At 68.6% G+C, this 15157-nt stretch overlaps 4 protein-coding genes across 4 annotated transcripts; 2 read left to right on the plus strand and 2 right to left on the minus strand.

Moving 5' to 3' along the window:
- Positions 1 to 79: 79 nt before the first annotated feature.
- On the plus strand, positions 80 to 4990 carry CCDC142 (coiled-coil domain containing 142). The gene is made up of 11 exons (XM_056489293.1): positions 80 to 242; positions 563 to 659; positions 993 to 2333; positions 2412 to 2498; positions 2680 to 2844; positions 2912 to 3066; positions 3142 to 3306; positions 3422 to 3536; positions 3619 to 3796; positions 4117 to 4325; positions 4725 to 4990. The coding sequence occupies exons 1-11, from the start codon at positions 195 to 197 to the stop codon at positions 4964 to 4966; spliced, it is 2802 nt and encodes a 933-aa protein (XP_056345268.1). The 5' UTR covers positions 80 to 194; the 3' UTR covers positions 4967 to 4990.
- A 589-nt stretch (positions 4991 to 5579) lies between these two features.
- MOGS (mannosyl-oligosaccharide glucosidase) lies at positions 5580 to 8967 on the plus strand. The gene is made up of 4 exons (XM_056489298.1): positions 5580 to 6463; positions 6557 to 6768; positions 6842 to 7032; positions 7132 to 8967. The coding sequence occupies exons 1-4, from the start codon at positions 5803 to 5805 to the stop codon at positions 8837 to 8839; spliced, it is 2772 nt and encodes a 923-aa protein (XP_056345273.1). The 5' UTR covers positions 5580 to 5802; the 3' UTR covers positions 8840 to 8967.
- A 116-nt stretch (positions 8968 to 9083) lies between these two features.
- On the minus strand, positions 9084 to 11096 carry WBP1 (WW domain binding protein 1). Its single transcript, XM_056489301.1, has 4 exons — positions 10949 to 11096; positions 10779 to 10881; positions 10253 to 10414; positions 9084 to 9899 (listed from the first exon to the last, which is right to left on the minus strand). The coding sequence occupies exons 1-4, from the start codon at positions 11009 to 11011 to the stop codon at positions 9337 to 9339; spliced, it is 891 nt and encodes a 296-aa protein (XP_056345276.1). The 5' UTR covers positions 11012 to 11096; the 3' UTR covers positions 9084 to 9336.
- Positions 11097 to 11777: 681 nt separating this feature from the next.
- On the minus strand, positions 11778 to 14098 carry INO80B (INO80 complex subunit B). The gene is made up of 5 exons (XM_056489299.1): positions 13945 to 14098; positions 13661 to 13838; positions 13387 to 13508; positions 13016 to 13230; positions 11778 to 12684 (listed from the first exon to the last, which is right to left on the minus strand). The coding sequence occupies exons 1-5, from the start codon at positions 14096 to 14098 to the stop codon at positions 12220 to 12222; spliced, it is 1134 nt and encodes a 377-aa protein (XP_056345274.1). The 3' UTR covers positions 11778 to 12219.
- Positions 14099 to 15157: the final 1059 nt, after the last annotated feature.

Below are 15157 nucleotides of genomic sequence, written 5' to 3' on the forward strand. Positions count from 1 at the left end.
TGGCCCGCAGGGCCCGGAACAAGCGGAATTACGGCTCCACATAATCTCCCGCCGTCCCCGCCTGCTCCAGGGCCGGGCGCTCCTCCCGCCCCGCACGCCGAGCCCCTCCTGGCGGCCAGTTTGGCACAGCCCCCGGGATTAGCGGGGGCGCGGCCTAAGCCTCTTTGCTGCCCCCGCCCCCGGCATGGCCCGGCATGGACGCCGGCGGCGCTGAGCGGCGCGGCGGGGAGCTGTGCCTGCAGGTAAGGCCGCTCGGGGCAAAGGGGGCTCGGACACGCCTGGCGGGGCAGCGGCGGGGCCGGGCCGGTAACGGGGTGGGAGGGTGGGCACCGGGCCCAAGCAGTGCTGGGTCTCCATGGCAACGGCCAGGGGGCGGGGCGGGGGTGTGGCCAAACGTGGCGAGCTCTGGCCGGGGGCGTGGTCACAGCGGGAGTCAGCGGGGGCGGGCATAGGGGCGTGGTGCTTCGGGAGGGGCGTGGTTAGTGCGGTAATGGGCGGGGTCACGCGTGGCCCCGCCCGTCGCCCTGGCCCGGGGGTCCTAAGGCCCCTGTGCCCCCTCCAGGTGGGCGATGTCGGCCTGGGCGGCCTCATCCTGCTGTTGCTGACGGCCCGACCAGGACCGGGCGATGGGGCTGCCCGCGGAGAGCCCCCCGAGCCCGGTGAGACCCCCGGGGGCTGCGGGGACCGTAACGGGATGTGGTGATCTGGGGGGCTGCGGGGATCTTGGTGGATTGCGTGGTCCTGGGGGGAGTGTGGAGGATACTAGTGGGGTCCAGGGTCTTTGGGAGGGGGGCATTCATGGCATGTAATGGGACTGAGGGGTCCTAGGGGGACTTGTGGGGAATGTTACCGGGTCCTGGGGGTCTCAGGGTTAGGGTGGCAGTGGGGCAGTGATGGAGTAATGTGGGCAGGTGCTGCTCTGCACCGAGATTCGGCACACTGGGTATCCCCCAGTGATCCCTGCCCCATCCTGAGGGTCCCGTGCCCCCCAGGAGGGTCGAGGGGACCCCTGGCACGTTCCCTGCAGCGGGCAGAGGCCATGCTGCGCAGCGTCACCCCGGGGCTGCGGCGCCTGCTGTCCCCGCGGTCATCCCGGCGCGGCGACAGCGACGAAGACGACGATGAGGACGAGGACGAAGCAGCGTCCATGGTGGTCCCGCTGGAGCAAAGCTTCTCAGGGCTGCGCCGCTGCCTCTGCGTCTGGGAGGACCCTCGCACCGAGACTTTCCTGGGCTACGTGCGGCCCCATCCCGGCGGCGCCGGTGACTTTTCCGAGGACGCGGTGCGGCGGCGCGTGGCGGAGCGGGGAGCGGCCCTGCACGCGCTGCTGCAGCACCGCCACCAGCTGCGCCTGGCCCGCGACTTCACCCGACGCCTCAAGGCCTCCTCCGGCTTCCTGCGGCGGCTGCTGGCGCTGCCGGAGCCCGGGGAGCCCGGTGAGGCGGCGCTGCGGGAGCTGTGCCAGGAGCTGCGGGCGCACGCGGGGCACTGGGCCGCGCTGCTGCGGCGCCTGCGGACGGACGCGTGGCTGCGGGCGCTGCCGCGGCGCCGGGGCCGGGCCGTGCTGCACATGCGGTGGGCGCTGCTGCTGCCCGCCCTGATGGCCGCGCGCCTGGCCGGGCGACACATCGAGGGACGGCTGCGGGAGCTCGGCCGCCCCGGCGCGCCCACACCAGCCTCTGAGTGCCTGGCTGACCTCTTCCAGGGGCTGGAGATCTACAACCGCGTGGTGCAGGGGCTGGCGGAGGAGCTGGGCCCCGAGGGGAAGGCCCCCGGTGCCTTCACGGTGGGCGGGGTGCTGCGGCTGCTGGCGGCCGAGCGTGGCCGGGCCGTGGCCCAGAGGCTCCAGCCCCTCCTGTGGCCCCAGAATGGGATCATCAGGGATGGACGTGTCTGCTGGGAGGACGTGATGGTGCCGTGGCCACCAGGGCACGACGCGGTGGAGAAGGGCGTGGGGACGGACAGAGAACGTTCCGGAGCGGAGGTGCCGCCAGCGCTGGTGGCTGAGCTGCAGGCGCTGTGCCAGGAGGACGAGGAGCTGATGGGACACGTTTTTGGGGCGCTGGTGGCCTCAGCCGACAGCCTGTGGCAGCCGGTGCTGTCGGAGAGCCCCGAGCCCGCGGGGCTGCGGCCGGGCAGCGCAGGGGGCTGGAAGGCCGTGCGGTGGCTGGACGCTGCCCGTGGCCCCGCAGCTGCTGCGCTGAGTGCCCGCTACCGCCTGCTGCTCTGGGAGGCCGCGGGGGCTGTGCTGGGGGACAGCCTGGGCACCCCTCCTGCCACCCCCAGTGCCACCGTCACCGCGGCGTGGGAGCTGAGCCGTGCGCTCGCTGTTGGTATGTGGGGGCACAGGGGGTGTGGGGGCTCCCTCAGGGTGTCCCTGCCCTGCTCTGACCCCCACTGTGTCTCCACAGCCCGTGTGCCCCCTGAGTGCCGGGAGGAGCTGGGGGGGCTCTGCCTGCGCCTGCTGTGCCGGAGCGTCCTCTGCAGCTGGGACACGGGTATGGGGGGCAGGGGGAGCACAGGGAGGGGTACAGGGTGTGGGGTTTGGGATACAAGGTGGGGGGCACTTGGTGGATATGGGGTGAGGGAGTGGGGTATGCTATAAAGTGTTGGATATGGGGTATGGGGTGTGGAGTGGAAGTAGAGGATGTTGCGGCTTTCTGACTATTTGTCCTCCAGATTTTACCCGTGCTCTGGGCTCAGGGCTGTCAGACAAGTGCTTGGAGGCCCCAGGGGGTCCCCCAGGGCCGGGGTGCAGCCGCACAGCCCAGCAGCTCCGGTGCCTCTTCCCAGCCCTGGCGCTGGCCCTGCGCTGCCTGCGCCTGCTGCCTGCCCGCCCACACGGTGAGAGGGGTCCTGGTGGGGGCGAGGTGGGTCTGGGGATCCTCTGTGTGCTGACCCCTACCCACAGCCCCCCCCGGGGGTCTCTGCCTGCGGCTGCAGGTGTTGGGCCGGTGCCTGGCGGCGGTGGCGGCCGCCCACGCGTGGCTGACGGGCCGGGCTGGGCGGTACCTGGCGGCCTGGGCGCTGCCACAGTTCCTGCTGCTCACCCAGGGAGACCTGCAGGTACGGGGGCACAGGGGGCACAGGGGTCTGGGGGGACGTAGCGGGGCTGGATTCACTCCACCTGCTCCCCTCCAGGTGCTGAAGGCAGAGGCAGAGCAGCTGATGCTGCAGGTGAGTGAGACCTTCCCAGAGCCAGGGGACATTCACGGAGACAGCCCCTCTGAGCCACTCCCCAGCCTGGGATCCCCGTGGGAGCTTCAGCTGTGCCGGCAGATCCGTGACATGGCCAACAGCATCCAGGTACAATGGGACTGTGGGAGGGGGGTCCTGAGCACGAGGATGCCTGTGTCACCTGGTGTCATCCTGTGTGTCATCCTGTGTCACCCTGTGTCATCCCATGTTCCCTGTGTCCCAGCTCTTCTCCAGGGACGTGCTCTGGATGTTCTCCACCAGCTGCAAGCGGCTCTCGGCCGAGATCTTCGACCAGACGATGCCACTGGGCCGGCACTGGCGGCTCGGGCTACGCACCGGTGGGTGTGGGGGCCGGGGGGACGTGGGGTGATTGTGTGGGGGCTTTAGGGGGTCTCTGAGCTGGGTCCCTGTGTCCCCCAGAGCTGCCCAGCTCCCCCAGCGCGTACGCAGCGGCCGCGGTGCAGGCGGTGCTGGGGCAGGTGCTGCAGGGGGCCCAGGCCCTGCCCTACGATGCCCAGGTGCCCACCCTGGCACGGGTCACCACGGCCTTCCTGGAGGCCTGGATGGATCACATCCTGACCCGCCGGATCAAGTTCAGGTACCGGGGATGGGCATCCACAGCTGGTGGGCAGTGCCAGGGGTCCCGGTGGCACTTCCTGGGGTCCCAGAGGCAATTCCTGGGGTCCCAGTGGCAGGTTGGGGTCCCGCTGATGGTGCCAAGTGTCCCAGTAGGGATCCTAAGGGACCTGGTGCAAGTGCCAGAGGTTCTGTGGGGGTCCCAGTGATAGTCTTGGGGATCTGATGGCAGTGCCATGCTCTCCGTGGTGGTCCCAGAGCGTGGTGGCAGTGCCAGGGGGTTTTGGTGGGGTCCTGGTGGGGATTCCAGGAGTCCCATGCCAACCCTGACCCCTATCCCAGCCTGCAGGGTGCCCTGCAGCTGCGGCGGGACTTCGAGGCGGTGCGGGAGCTGGTGTGCTCGGAGCGCTCCGGGCTGGCTCCCGAGGCCCGGCAGGCGCTGCGGGCCCTCTGCGTCTTCCGGCACACGGACACGGCCGTGCGCTGCCTCCTGCAGCAGCCCGGGGGGCTGGGGGGGCCCCCCCGGGGCTGGGGCGGCCTCCGGCGCTGCTGTGAGAGCGGGGCAGGGCGGGAATGGGGTGGGGATGGGATGGGATGGGATAGGGTGGGGTGGGGTGGGGTGGGGTGGGATGGGATGGGATGGGATGGGGTGGGGATGGGGTGGGGTGGGGATGGGGTAGGGTGGGATGGGACGGCATGGCATGGCATGGCATGGCGTGGGGTGGGGTGGGGTGGGGTGGAGTGGGATTGGGATGAAATGGGGTGGAGGTGAGATGGGACAGGGTGGGATAGGGACAGGGTGGGATAGGGACAGGGAGATTAGGACAAGGATAAATGTGGACAGGGAGACGGACAAGGATGGGGATGGGATTGGAATGAGGACAGGAATGGGGATAGGGACCCCCACCAGGAGCAATATCTGATAAACCAGCCTATCCATCCCTTTCCAGGCTCAGACGAAGGCGCCCACCCCCTGGAACCATCCATGGACCCTCTCCCTGGCCTGGACCCTCTGGAGGGGTCAAGCCCAATCCCAGGGACTCCCCCACTGGCCCCAGAGGCCGATCTCCCGTCCCGTCCCGAGTCCCCGTTCCCGGGCAGCCAGCAGCAGTGGCTGTCCCTGCGGCTGCACCGCGCTCGCCGCTGGCGTGTGCCAGGGCTGCCGTGCGTTGGCAACAGCCCCGAGGGCTGACCTGGAATAAACCTGGCAACACCATGGCTGTGGCTATGTCTGTGGGTGGGATATTGGGGTATCCCTGGGATGTGATCCTGGGATTACAACTGGGACCAGTTCCTGGAGGGCAGAATCTAAATGGAACACTTGTGGGGAGACTGGTGGAGCTAAGGGGTCCTGGAGGGGCTGGGGGTGCAGGGTGGGATTCCTTTGGGGGTGCTGGGGGACACTGCGGGTGCATAGCTGGGGTCCCAGGGTAGTACTAGAGAAGGCTGGGGGTCCTTTAGGTGTCCCTGGAGAGGTTAACAGATGTAACAAACAGGATGTGAGGAGCATGGACTGGGTGGCAGGGCCGGTCAGGGACACTGTGCTGTGTCATTGTCCCCTCGTGTCACGATCGATCCGCTCAAGCCGAGCGGGAGTCGTGATGGTTCGTTCGACACCAGGGTGCAAAAGACAAAAGCAAGAAACTCAGGTTTTGTTCAGCAGAAAGCAGCAATGCGGTTTATTGCATGTCAACAATTCAGTTTTGCGATAGAAGAGAGCGAGAGAGAGAAAGAAGTAAAGGAAATGAAGTAAAAAGGGAGAGAGAGAGAGAGAGAGAAATGATGGGGAATAGCTACCAACAGAAGGGACGCATCCTCGTGGTCGTCCGACGGTGGACGCGTCTTCGATCCTTTGGGGAGAAAGAGATCTCAAAGCCTCTTTAAGAAAGTCACTTTTTATAGTCCTTTTCCAAAGTGAGTGGCCTCTGTCCAAAAGGTGGGGAGATTTATGGACTATTGTATGCGGAGATCATTGCTCCATGAAGCAGGTGCTGGAACAGGGCGCTATAAGCAGCACCTGCTCGTGCCATGGCAGCACCAGGCACAGCTACAGACAGTCCTGGGCAAGCATCCACCTGGGCCAGGCCAGAACTCAGGTCCAGAGTGAGCGGTGGGGCCCTGGGGTGGGGCCCTCAGTCTCTGATGATGGTCGTGAGGCAGATCAGAGAAACTTTGGACCGACTTTTACACCTCTGGGCCAGTCGGGGTTCGCGGGGTCCCCGGGAGGACCGAGCCTGCGCGTGCTCCTCCCGCCCGCTAGGGGGCGCTCGCGGAAATCGGCCGCCGCAGACGTGGCGCGGCGCTGACGTCACGAGCGCGACAGCCCTGATGGCGGGCGAACGGCGGCGGCGCGGCGGGGATGGACCCCGGGAACGGCCCCGGGAGCGGCTCCGGGAGCGCGACCCGAAACTGCGGCAACAGCAAAAGACACCGCGAGGATCCGGGCGGGTCCGGACCGTGCTGGTGCTTACAGCGGCGGCGGCAGCGCTGGCGCTGGGTCTGGCGGTGGCGGTGGCCGAATGGAACCGGTGGAGCGAAGTCTCCCGCCTCGTCACTCCCCACCCCGCGCCCCCCGCCGTTCCCCCGGGCTCCACAGGGCCTCTCGCATCGCCCACCTATTTTTGGGGCACGTACCGGCCTCACGTCTACTTCGGGATGAAGACGCGGAGCCCGCGATCTGTCGTGACCGGTGAGGGGCGCGGGGGGCTCTGCCCCGCCCTGGGGCTCGTCCGGCCCCGCTCCCACCACGAGAGCCGCCCCTGACACCTCCCCGCCCCTCCAGGACTGATGTGGCTCCAACACGGCGGCAACTTGCGGCACACGAGCGATCAGAACGACGGCGTGTCGCGATACGGGTGGCTGATGCACGACGGGGAGAATTTCGGAGTGCAGGAGATCCGCGATGAGGGGCTGGTGTTGAGAACCGAGTTCGTGAAGCAGCCGGGGGGAGACCACGGTGGCGATTGGAGCTGGCGGGTCACAGTGAAGATGGAGGTGAGGGGGCGAGAGTGGGAGAGGGGTTGGGATGCCGGGGAGCTTTTGTCATCCTCGTCTTCCTCCTCCACAGGGCAAGGGCCCGGCCCCTCTCGTGTCCCTCTTCTTCTACGTGGCGACAGATGGGCAGGGGACGCTGCGGCCGGTGCTGGAGAATGGGACACGGCTGGCGGCTGTGGCAGGGACGGCGGAGGAGCTCGGGGACTTCACCCTCACCTTCCTGCCCCCCACGGGGGAGGGCGGGGAGGGACACAAGTATGCCAGGTGAGCGTCTGGGCTCCAGCCCCTAAACCCTCTGTGTCCCCTCCATCTGTCCTGTTTTCCATGTCCCCACTACGTCCCTGACTCTCCTGTCCCCCACAGTTACAACTTCCTGGCCGCGGGGGTGCCGGGGCTGCACCGTCTCACCGACCTGGTCCGACAGAGCCTGCGTGAGAGCGCCGTGTTCTCCCCACCGGGCCGACCCCGCCGCCGCTATTTCGGGGTGTCCAGCACTGGGGGGCTGCCTGGGGAGAGCCCACGGGGGCAGCTGCTGCTGCACCAGGTGACACTGGAGCCGCCAGCGGTGCTGGAGGTGACGCTGGAGTCGGGCAGCGCGGCCGGGGCGCGGCGCGGGCGGCTGGCGGGGCCGGCACTGAGCGCAGCGCTGGCCCGGCACGTGGCCACCTTTGAGCAACGCTTTGAGGACACCTTCGGGCTGGGGGCACGTGGGGTGTCCCTCCCCCAGCGCCGCTTCGCCCAGGCTGCGCTCAGCGAGATGCTGGGCGGGATCGGCTTCTTCCATGGCCGCTCCCTGATGCGCTCGGAGCGCCGGGAAGAGCCGGTGCCCGGCATCGAGTCCATGCTGTTCACGGCCGTGCCCTCGCGCTCCTGCTTCCCACGTGGCTTTCTGTGGGATGAGGGCTTCCACCTGCTGCTGCTGGGCCGCTGGGACCCCGCGCTGGCCCGCGACATCCTCGCCCATTGGCTCGACCTCCTCAACGCTGACGGCTGGATCCCACGGGAGCAGATCCTGGGGGATGAGGCGCGGGCCCGGGTGCCCCCTGAGTTCGTGCTGCAGCACAGCGAGACGGCGAACCCTCCCACGCTGCTGCTGGCGCTGGAGCGGCTGCTGCCCGACGCGCCCCTGCCCTACCTGCGCCGCCTCTTCCCGCGCCTCCGCGCCTGGTTCGAGTGGCTGAACCGCACCCAGGCCGGCCCCGAGCCCTTCACCTTCCGCTGGCGTGGCCGCGACACCGACCTCGAGCGCTTCCTCAACCCCAAGACTCTGTCGTCGGGGCTGGACGATTACCCTCGTGCCTCGCACCCGTCTGCAGAGGAGCGGCACCTGGACCTGCGCTGCTGGATGGCGCTGGGCGCCCGCGTGCTGGCGGCGCTGGCCGAGCGCCTGGGCGAGCCCCTCGCGCCCTATCGCGACATGGCCGCGGCCCTCAGCGACAACGACTTGCTGGACCGGCTGCACTGGGCGCCCGAGCTGGGCACCTTCGCTGACTTTGGCAACCACAGCACGGCCGTGGCTCTGCGCTGGCACCGCGCCGCCCCCGTGCCCGGCAGGCCCCCGCCGGCCCCGCAGCTGCGGCGGGAGGTGCGGGAGGCGCCGCGGCCGCGGTTTGTGGGTGCTTTGGGCTACGTGAGCCTGTTCCCGCTGCTGCTGCAGCTGCTCCGGGCGGACTCCCCGCGGCTGCCGGCGCTGCTGGGCTCCATGCGCAGTGAGAAGCAGCTCTGGACGCCCTTCGGGCTGCGCTCGCTGGCCCGTGACAGCCCCTGGTACCTGCGCCGCAACACTGAGCACGACCCCCCGTACTGGCGCGGCTCCATCTGGATCAACATCAACTTCCTGGCGCTGCGGGCGCTGCACGGCTACGCGCGGGCGGCGGGGCCGCACCGGGAGCGCGCGGCCCAGCTCTACCGGGAGCTGCGCCACAACCTGGTGGCCAACGTGTTCCGGCAGTACGAGGCCACCGGCTTCCTGTGGGAGCACTATCGGGACAGTGATGGCACCGGGCAGGGCTGTCACCCCTTTGCCGGCTGGTCCGCGCTCGTCGTGCTGGCCATGGCTGAGGACTATTAATGTGGAGGGTCCCTGTTCCCCCTGCCTGCCTGGAGTGCTCAGGGCCAGGGGAGATGTTGGGGGGCTGTGTCAGAGCCCCCCTGTCTCCCCTGCAATAAACCTCCACGACTGTGGCCTCTCGCCACCCATGTTGGTGTCACAGTATTGCTGTGATGCCCCCATGCCATAGCGGGGACGTTTTGCCCCTTCCCTGTGGAGTCAGGGGTCGCCACCCAGCCCAGTACACCCATCACAAGGGGCGATGGTATTTCCACATCTCTTTAATGGTGAGAGAATGTGCCAGGACCACCCACCCCCATGGTCAGGCACCCCCCGGGCAATGGGGCCCCCCCAGGCAGCAGCATTGGGATCACAGGGGAGGCCCCAGAAGCAGTTCAGAGGGAAGGGGGCTCCAGCATGTCCCCCACCACACTGTAGGATGGGTGTCACTTCGGTGCAAGGGGCCCCCAGAGGCTCCGTGATGAGTCCAGACCCCAGCTGAGGGTCCTGGGGGGGGCTCAGACAGGCAGCACAGGTGAGCCAGGCCCCCCACCACCCCCTGGTCCCCCACAGCCCTCAGGCTCGCCCTCCTCCTCTTCTAGGCCACGGCCCACCTCAATGCCCGAATCCCCTGTGAGCCGCCGGTGCCGCCCGGGGCAGCCCCCTGGCACCACTCTGCCCCCGCCGCCCTCGCCCCCCTCGGTGTCGGAGCAGGGGCGGCCCTCAGCCTCACAGAAGTCCAGGGGGACTTGTTTGGGGGGGTCCCTGCAGGCCTGCAGCTCCTCAGGCAGGGGCAGGTCCCAGCTGGCACCAGTGCCGGTGCTGCTGGAGCCACCGTCACGGCCGGTGCTGCCACCCCCCGGGCCCGGACCCGGCTCCGGGTCCGTCTCGTCGGTGCCCGGTGCCGAGAGCGAGGAGCTGCTGGGGGAGGAGGCGCAGGAGCAGCCGCAGGAGCAGGAGCTGCAGCCCCCGGAGGAGCCGGGGGACAGTGAGGGGCTCCCGGGGCTGTAGGGCGGCGGCGGCGTCCCGGGGCGCTGCGCCACTTCCTCATACGCCGGGAGCTTGAAGGAGGCCAGCAGCCCTGGGGGGGAAGAGGTGGGGTTAGGGGGACACCGGGGACACGGGGGGGGCACTGGGAAACGGCCCCCAAAAGGATGCAGATGGAGGAGGAGGGTGCAGGTTGGCACAGGGCAGAGCTGGGGGACTCAGGGGGATGTGGGGGATGTGGGGGATGGAGCTGGAGAGCAGCAGCCCAGGGCACGGGTGGGGATGTGGCGTTGGGGGGGATGCAGGGGCTGGAGCAGGGACAGGAGATCCAGGATATTGTGGGATGGCACAGGGTGTCCTGACTGACTGAAATCCCCTATGAAGATAGTGGGGGACGAGGGGCTGGGATTGGGGGGTACAGGGGAAATTCAGAAGCCTTTGACTCACGGAGGTCCCCTGAGGAGGGGGGGTACTGGCAGGCACCGTGGTAGGCGATGAGGTTGATCTCACGCTGCCGCTGCTGCTGCTGCAGGCGCAGCTTGGCCCGGCGGTGCCGGAACGCGCAGCAGCAGCTCAGCAGGATCAGGATGGTCCAGAGCAGCCAGAACCCTGCGGGAACGGGGGCGCAGAGCGGGGGGTCACCCTCACATAGAACCCCCATTCCCACCGGGGGTCCGGCGGCAGTCCCCAGAACCTCCCAGAACCCGCGGTCCCAGCTCTTCCTGAGCCTCCAGTGCAGCTCGGAGCCCGCAGCCCCCTGAGCCACAGGAGCGCTACAGAGCCCCCGATCGTCCTCGGAGCGCTCAGTCCCTGTCCCCCACCCCAGTTCCCGCAGGACTCACACGGAGCCCTCACACAGTCCCTGTCCTCCCCGAGTCGCAGGACGCCCCTGGAATCCCGGATCCTCCCGAAGCCATCAGCCCGCCCAGAATCCCCGGTCCCCTCCGTTCTCCCGGGATCCCCCCGAACTCACACCACAGCTCGTAGTAGTAGGTGCAGCAGCCGCTCTCCCCGCAGCAGTGCCCGGTCTCGCACACGTAGGGCCGGTTGTTCACCCCCGGGCAGAACTCCCGGGCCTGCGGGCACGGCCGCACCGTCACCGCGGCCCCGCGCGCGGTCCCCCCGCCCCGGCCCGCCCGGTACCTGCGGGTGCTGCCGGCCCAGCAGCGCGGCCCAGGCCCCCTCGGCGCTCCCGGGCCGCTCCATGGCGCCGCCGCCTAAAGCCCGCCGCAGCCCCGCGCCCGCCCGGCCGCGGCCCCCGCCGCCCGCAGCAGCCGCCGCCGCCCCGTCGCCGCCGCCGCCGCCATCGCGGCCCCCGCGGCCGCCGCCGCCCGGGCCGGGGCCGTCGCCGCCGCCATCACGCCCGGCCCGAAATCCCGCCCCCACGGCCACCGCCGACCAATCAGCAGGAGCCTTGCAGCCGACAGCCAATTGGCGCCGGCACCGCCGCCGGGCTGCAGCCAATCGCCCGCCGTCTGCCTGAGCCTCACGCCCAACAACAGAGACAAAGGAGCCGAGCCCCGCCCCCGCGGTGATTGGCGGCCTCAGCAACCAACCGGAGGTGGAGCACCGCCCCCAGGCCCTGACTGACAGCAGCGCTCGCCAATGGCGGCCCAGTCCCGAGATAGGCGAAGGGCGCGGCCCCCCGCTCCGCCCCGGGGCGGACACTCCGCTCAGCACGGCCAATTGGCGAGCAGACAGCCCTCGGTCCGTCTGATTGGCAAAGCGTCCGACCAATCAGCGCCGCCACTCTCCCCTGGGCAGAGCCGCAGCCAATGGGCGCTGCCGGAGAGCGCCCCGCCCGCCCTCGATGGCGGGACGGACCATAACGCACTCGGGGTGGATCGGACTGTTCCACAGCACTGCCGGGGGGGAGGTCTGTACCATAGTGCTTCCCGGGGGGTGTCGGGCTGTACCACAGAGCTCCCGGGGGGTCGGGCTGCCTCCCCATCCCAGCCGGCCCACACACTGCTACTTCAACAACAGCGTTTATTCAGCTCCGCGACATCCTTCATCCCCTCAGGACCACCCTCAGTCCCTGCAGGGGTCCCCAACCCTCTGTGTTCATGGTGGAGAGGCTGGAGCCCTCTGGAGCTCCACATCCTGGCTGTCCATATCCATTTGGAGGAGCCAGAGCTCACCATATCCATGAGGAATTGCAGCTGTTCTGGTCCCTTGTGTTCATGTGGAGTGGCCAGAGCCTCTGTGTCCACAGCAGAGGGTTTGAAACCCCCTGTTCTGACCTTCTGGGTCTGTGAGGAAGATCTGGAGCTCCACACTGGAGATCTACAGGTTCCTCTTCTCACCCTCTGCGTCCATGTGGATAACCCAGACCCCTCTAGAACTCCCTACATCCATAAGGCCCGGTGTATCCACAGCAAAGGATCCGCAGCCCCCGCATCCCTCTCGGGGGCTCACCCCGCGCTCTGCAGCAGCTGCAGGTTGCGCTGGTAGCAGCCCAGGCTGCAGAGCGGGCGGCCGGTGCGGGCGCAGCTGTAGCGCTTGGGGTTGGGGCAGCCGGGCACGGCGCAGGGCTGGGCGGGGGGCACGGGCGGGGCGGCGGCGGGGGGCAGCGGCAGCGGCAGCCCCGCGGGGAAGGAGACGGTGACGCCGTCGGCGGCGCTGCGGTAGTGCACGACGGGGCAGGGCGCGGGGCGGGCGCGGCGCTCGCGCAGGGCCCGGACCTTGGCCTTGTGCGTGCGCGTCAGGCGCTCGATGGTTTGGTTCTTGCTCTCCTCGGCCTTGCGGGCGGCCTGCAGCCGCCGGCGCCGCGCCCGCTCCTCCCGCTTCTCCCGCATCTCCTCCGTCACCTCCTTGGCCTTGGCGCCCATGGGCAGCTGCAGCAGGGGCTGGCTCTGCTGCTTGTGCAGCAGCGCGCGCTGTGGGGGGCACGGAGAGGTGTCGGGGTGGGCTGGGAGATCCACACAGCTCCCCCAAAACAGGCCTCCAAACTGCCTCTCCACCAGCGCCAGGGCACCCCAAGGGTTCCAGCTCATCCCCACGGCAGTTCTGGGATCCCCTCAGTCATGCCCCAGGGGCTATGAGGCTGCCCAGTCCCCATCACCCCAGTGCTCATCTGGTTTTGGTACTCCCTGAGCACCCCAGCTCCATCCCAGTGTCTCCAAACCTGCCCAGCCCCTCCCCAGACCTGTGACAGCAGCTCTGCAGTCCCCACAGCCCCCCTCAGCCTTGCCCCCAGCCCCCCCATACCTGCCGGGCCGTCAGGAGGGACTCGTCCACCTCCCTCTTGATGTCGCCGTTGTCGTCCAGCTCCCCCCTCTCGAGGGCTGCCAGCCAGCGCCGCTCTTCCTCCTCCTCTTCTTTCTCCTCCTCCTCTTCCTCCTCCTCCCCCTCCTCACGGGGAGGGAAGCAGCTCTCGGGGTCCAGGTCGGGCAGTGGGGAGGGGGCCAGGTTGCTGTCCTCATCTGGGGGGGTCAGGATGGGAAAAGTCACGGGGGGTGAGGGTCACAAGAGGAATCCAGAGCACCCCCTCCCCATGCAGCCCTCGCTCTGAGCCCCCCCATTCCTCCTCAGAGCTTCCCCTGCCCTCCCCACAGCCCCCCGTGAGCCCCCCTGCTCACCCAGCCAGGCCCGGTACTGCTCGATGGGGACCCCCTCGCTGGGCTCCTCCTCGTCCCCTCCCAGCAGTGGGGAGGGGGATGGCGAGTGCGCCCCTTCGGGGACCACCGTGAACGTGGGGACGCTGCAGAGGAACAGAGAGGAGTTTGGGGACTCCGCTGAGGCCGGGCTGGGGTGGGTCCCGATTAGGGGGACACATGGAAACACCCCTGGCCCAGCCTCCCACCTCCTCCTCCCACGTTTTGCTGCCAGGATCTGCCCCAGCTCCCTCCTCACCTCTTGGTGCCCAGGATCTGCCCTCCCAGCTTAATCCGGAGCCTCAGCCGGGGCTGCCGAGGCAGTTCGGGACCCGGCGGCGGCCCCGCCTCGTGGTGGTGCCGTTTCTTGTGCTTTTTCTTGTGCTTCTTGTGCTTCTTCTTGTGGCCGCCATGGCCGCCCGCCTCGGCCTCCTGCCCTGTGAGGGGGGACACAGGGTCAGCGAGGGCTCCCCGCGGGCTCTGCCCCGCCAGGGAGCGATCCCGGAGCTCCCCCGGACCCTCCGCGGCCCCGCGCCCTCTCACCGTGGCCGCCGGCCTCCATCCCGCTGCGCCGCCAGGCCCTGCGCATCCGGCTGCGGGGGACCCAATTCGGGACGGACCCACTTCCGCCCAAACTCGCTTCTGCCCGGACTCGCTTCCGTCCGTTATCGGGGGCAGATGACGCTGCCGAAGCCATCTTTGAAGTGGGCATGTTGTGCAATGTCCCGGGGGGAAACTGGCGCCGCGGGTGCTTTTGGGCCGCTCGGGGCAGATGTGCGGACTCAGGTGTGAACTGTGCAGGTGTGTGTGAAAACACAGGATGAACACACAGGTGTGAGCTCAGGTATGAGCTGTGGGATCCAGCCGCGAGTCCTGGGGGGCAATGGAATCCCGGGGGAAGAGCAGTGCCAGCAGGTCAGGGGGTGATCCTGCCCCTCTGCCCTGCCCAGGTATGGCACATCTGGAACGCTGTGTCGGGACCACGGAGACCTGGAGCGGGTCCAGAGCAGAGCATGGGGCTGATTTGGGGTCTGGAGCACTTCTCAGGCTGAGGGAGCTGGGTCTGGTTTGTCCGAGAAGAAAACTGAGAGAGGACTTCATCAATCCACACAAATATCCTGAATATCGTCACAAAACCCTCAAATACCCACCCGAATACCTCAAATAATCTGAGAGGAGATCCCGTCCATCCATCCACACAAAAACCCCATCCAGCCCTACAAATCTCTCCCCGGGGTGTCAGGAAGGTGCCCAGGGCAGAACGAGGAATTTTGGCCACGAACTAAACACAAATCCCAGCTCAGCACGGGGCAGAGCTGCTCCGACGGAGGGGCCAAGCCCTGGGACAGGTCACCTGGCCGTGTGTCACCTCTCAGGTGGCACTGCCTGGGCGGGGGGTGGCACTGGGACATCTCCAGAGGGGTGGCAGCTGCATGTGGCACGCACACAGAGATGTCACACGCGCACAGATGTCACACACAGAGACACCCCCCGCCCCCCGCCCGCAGCTGCCGCTGCCCCGGGCCATTGTCCCGCCCGTGCCAGGAGCCGCCGGCACCGATCGGCGCCGCCGCCCCCCCTCAGCAGGGAGCCGGGAGAGGCGACCCCGGCATCTCCCCGTGCGTCCATCCCCGGGATCCCACCTGTCCCAGGTGTGCGAGGGAACGCCCCGAACGCTTCCCTTCATTCCCCCTCCCGGAGCACCGGGACCCCCAGAACTCCCGGATTACCGGGACCTCGGGAACCCCCGGAAAGC

The sequence above is a fragment of the Oenanthe melanoleuca genome, chromosome 4 (assembly GCF_029582105.1).
Source record: "Oenanthe melanoleuca isolate GR-GAL-2019-014 chromosome 4, OMel1.0, whole genome shotgun sequence".
Lineage (NCBI taxonomy): Eukaryota > Metazoa > Chordata > Aves > Passeriformes > Muscicapidae > Oenanthe > Oenanthe melanoleuca.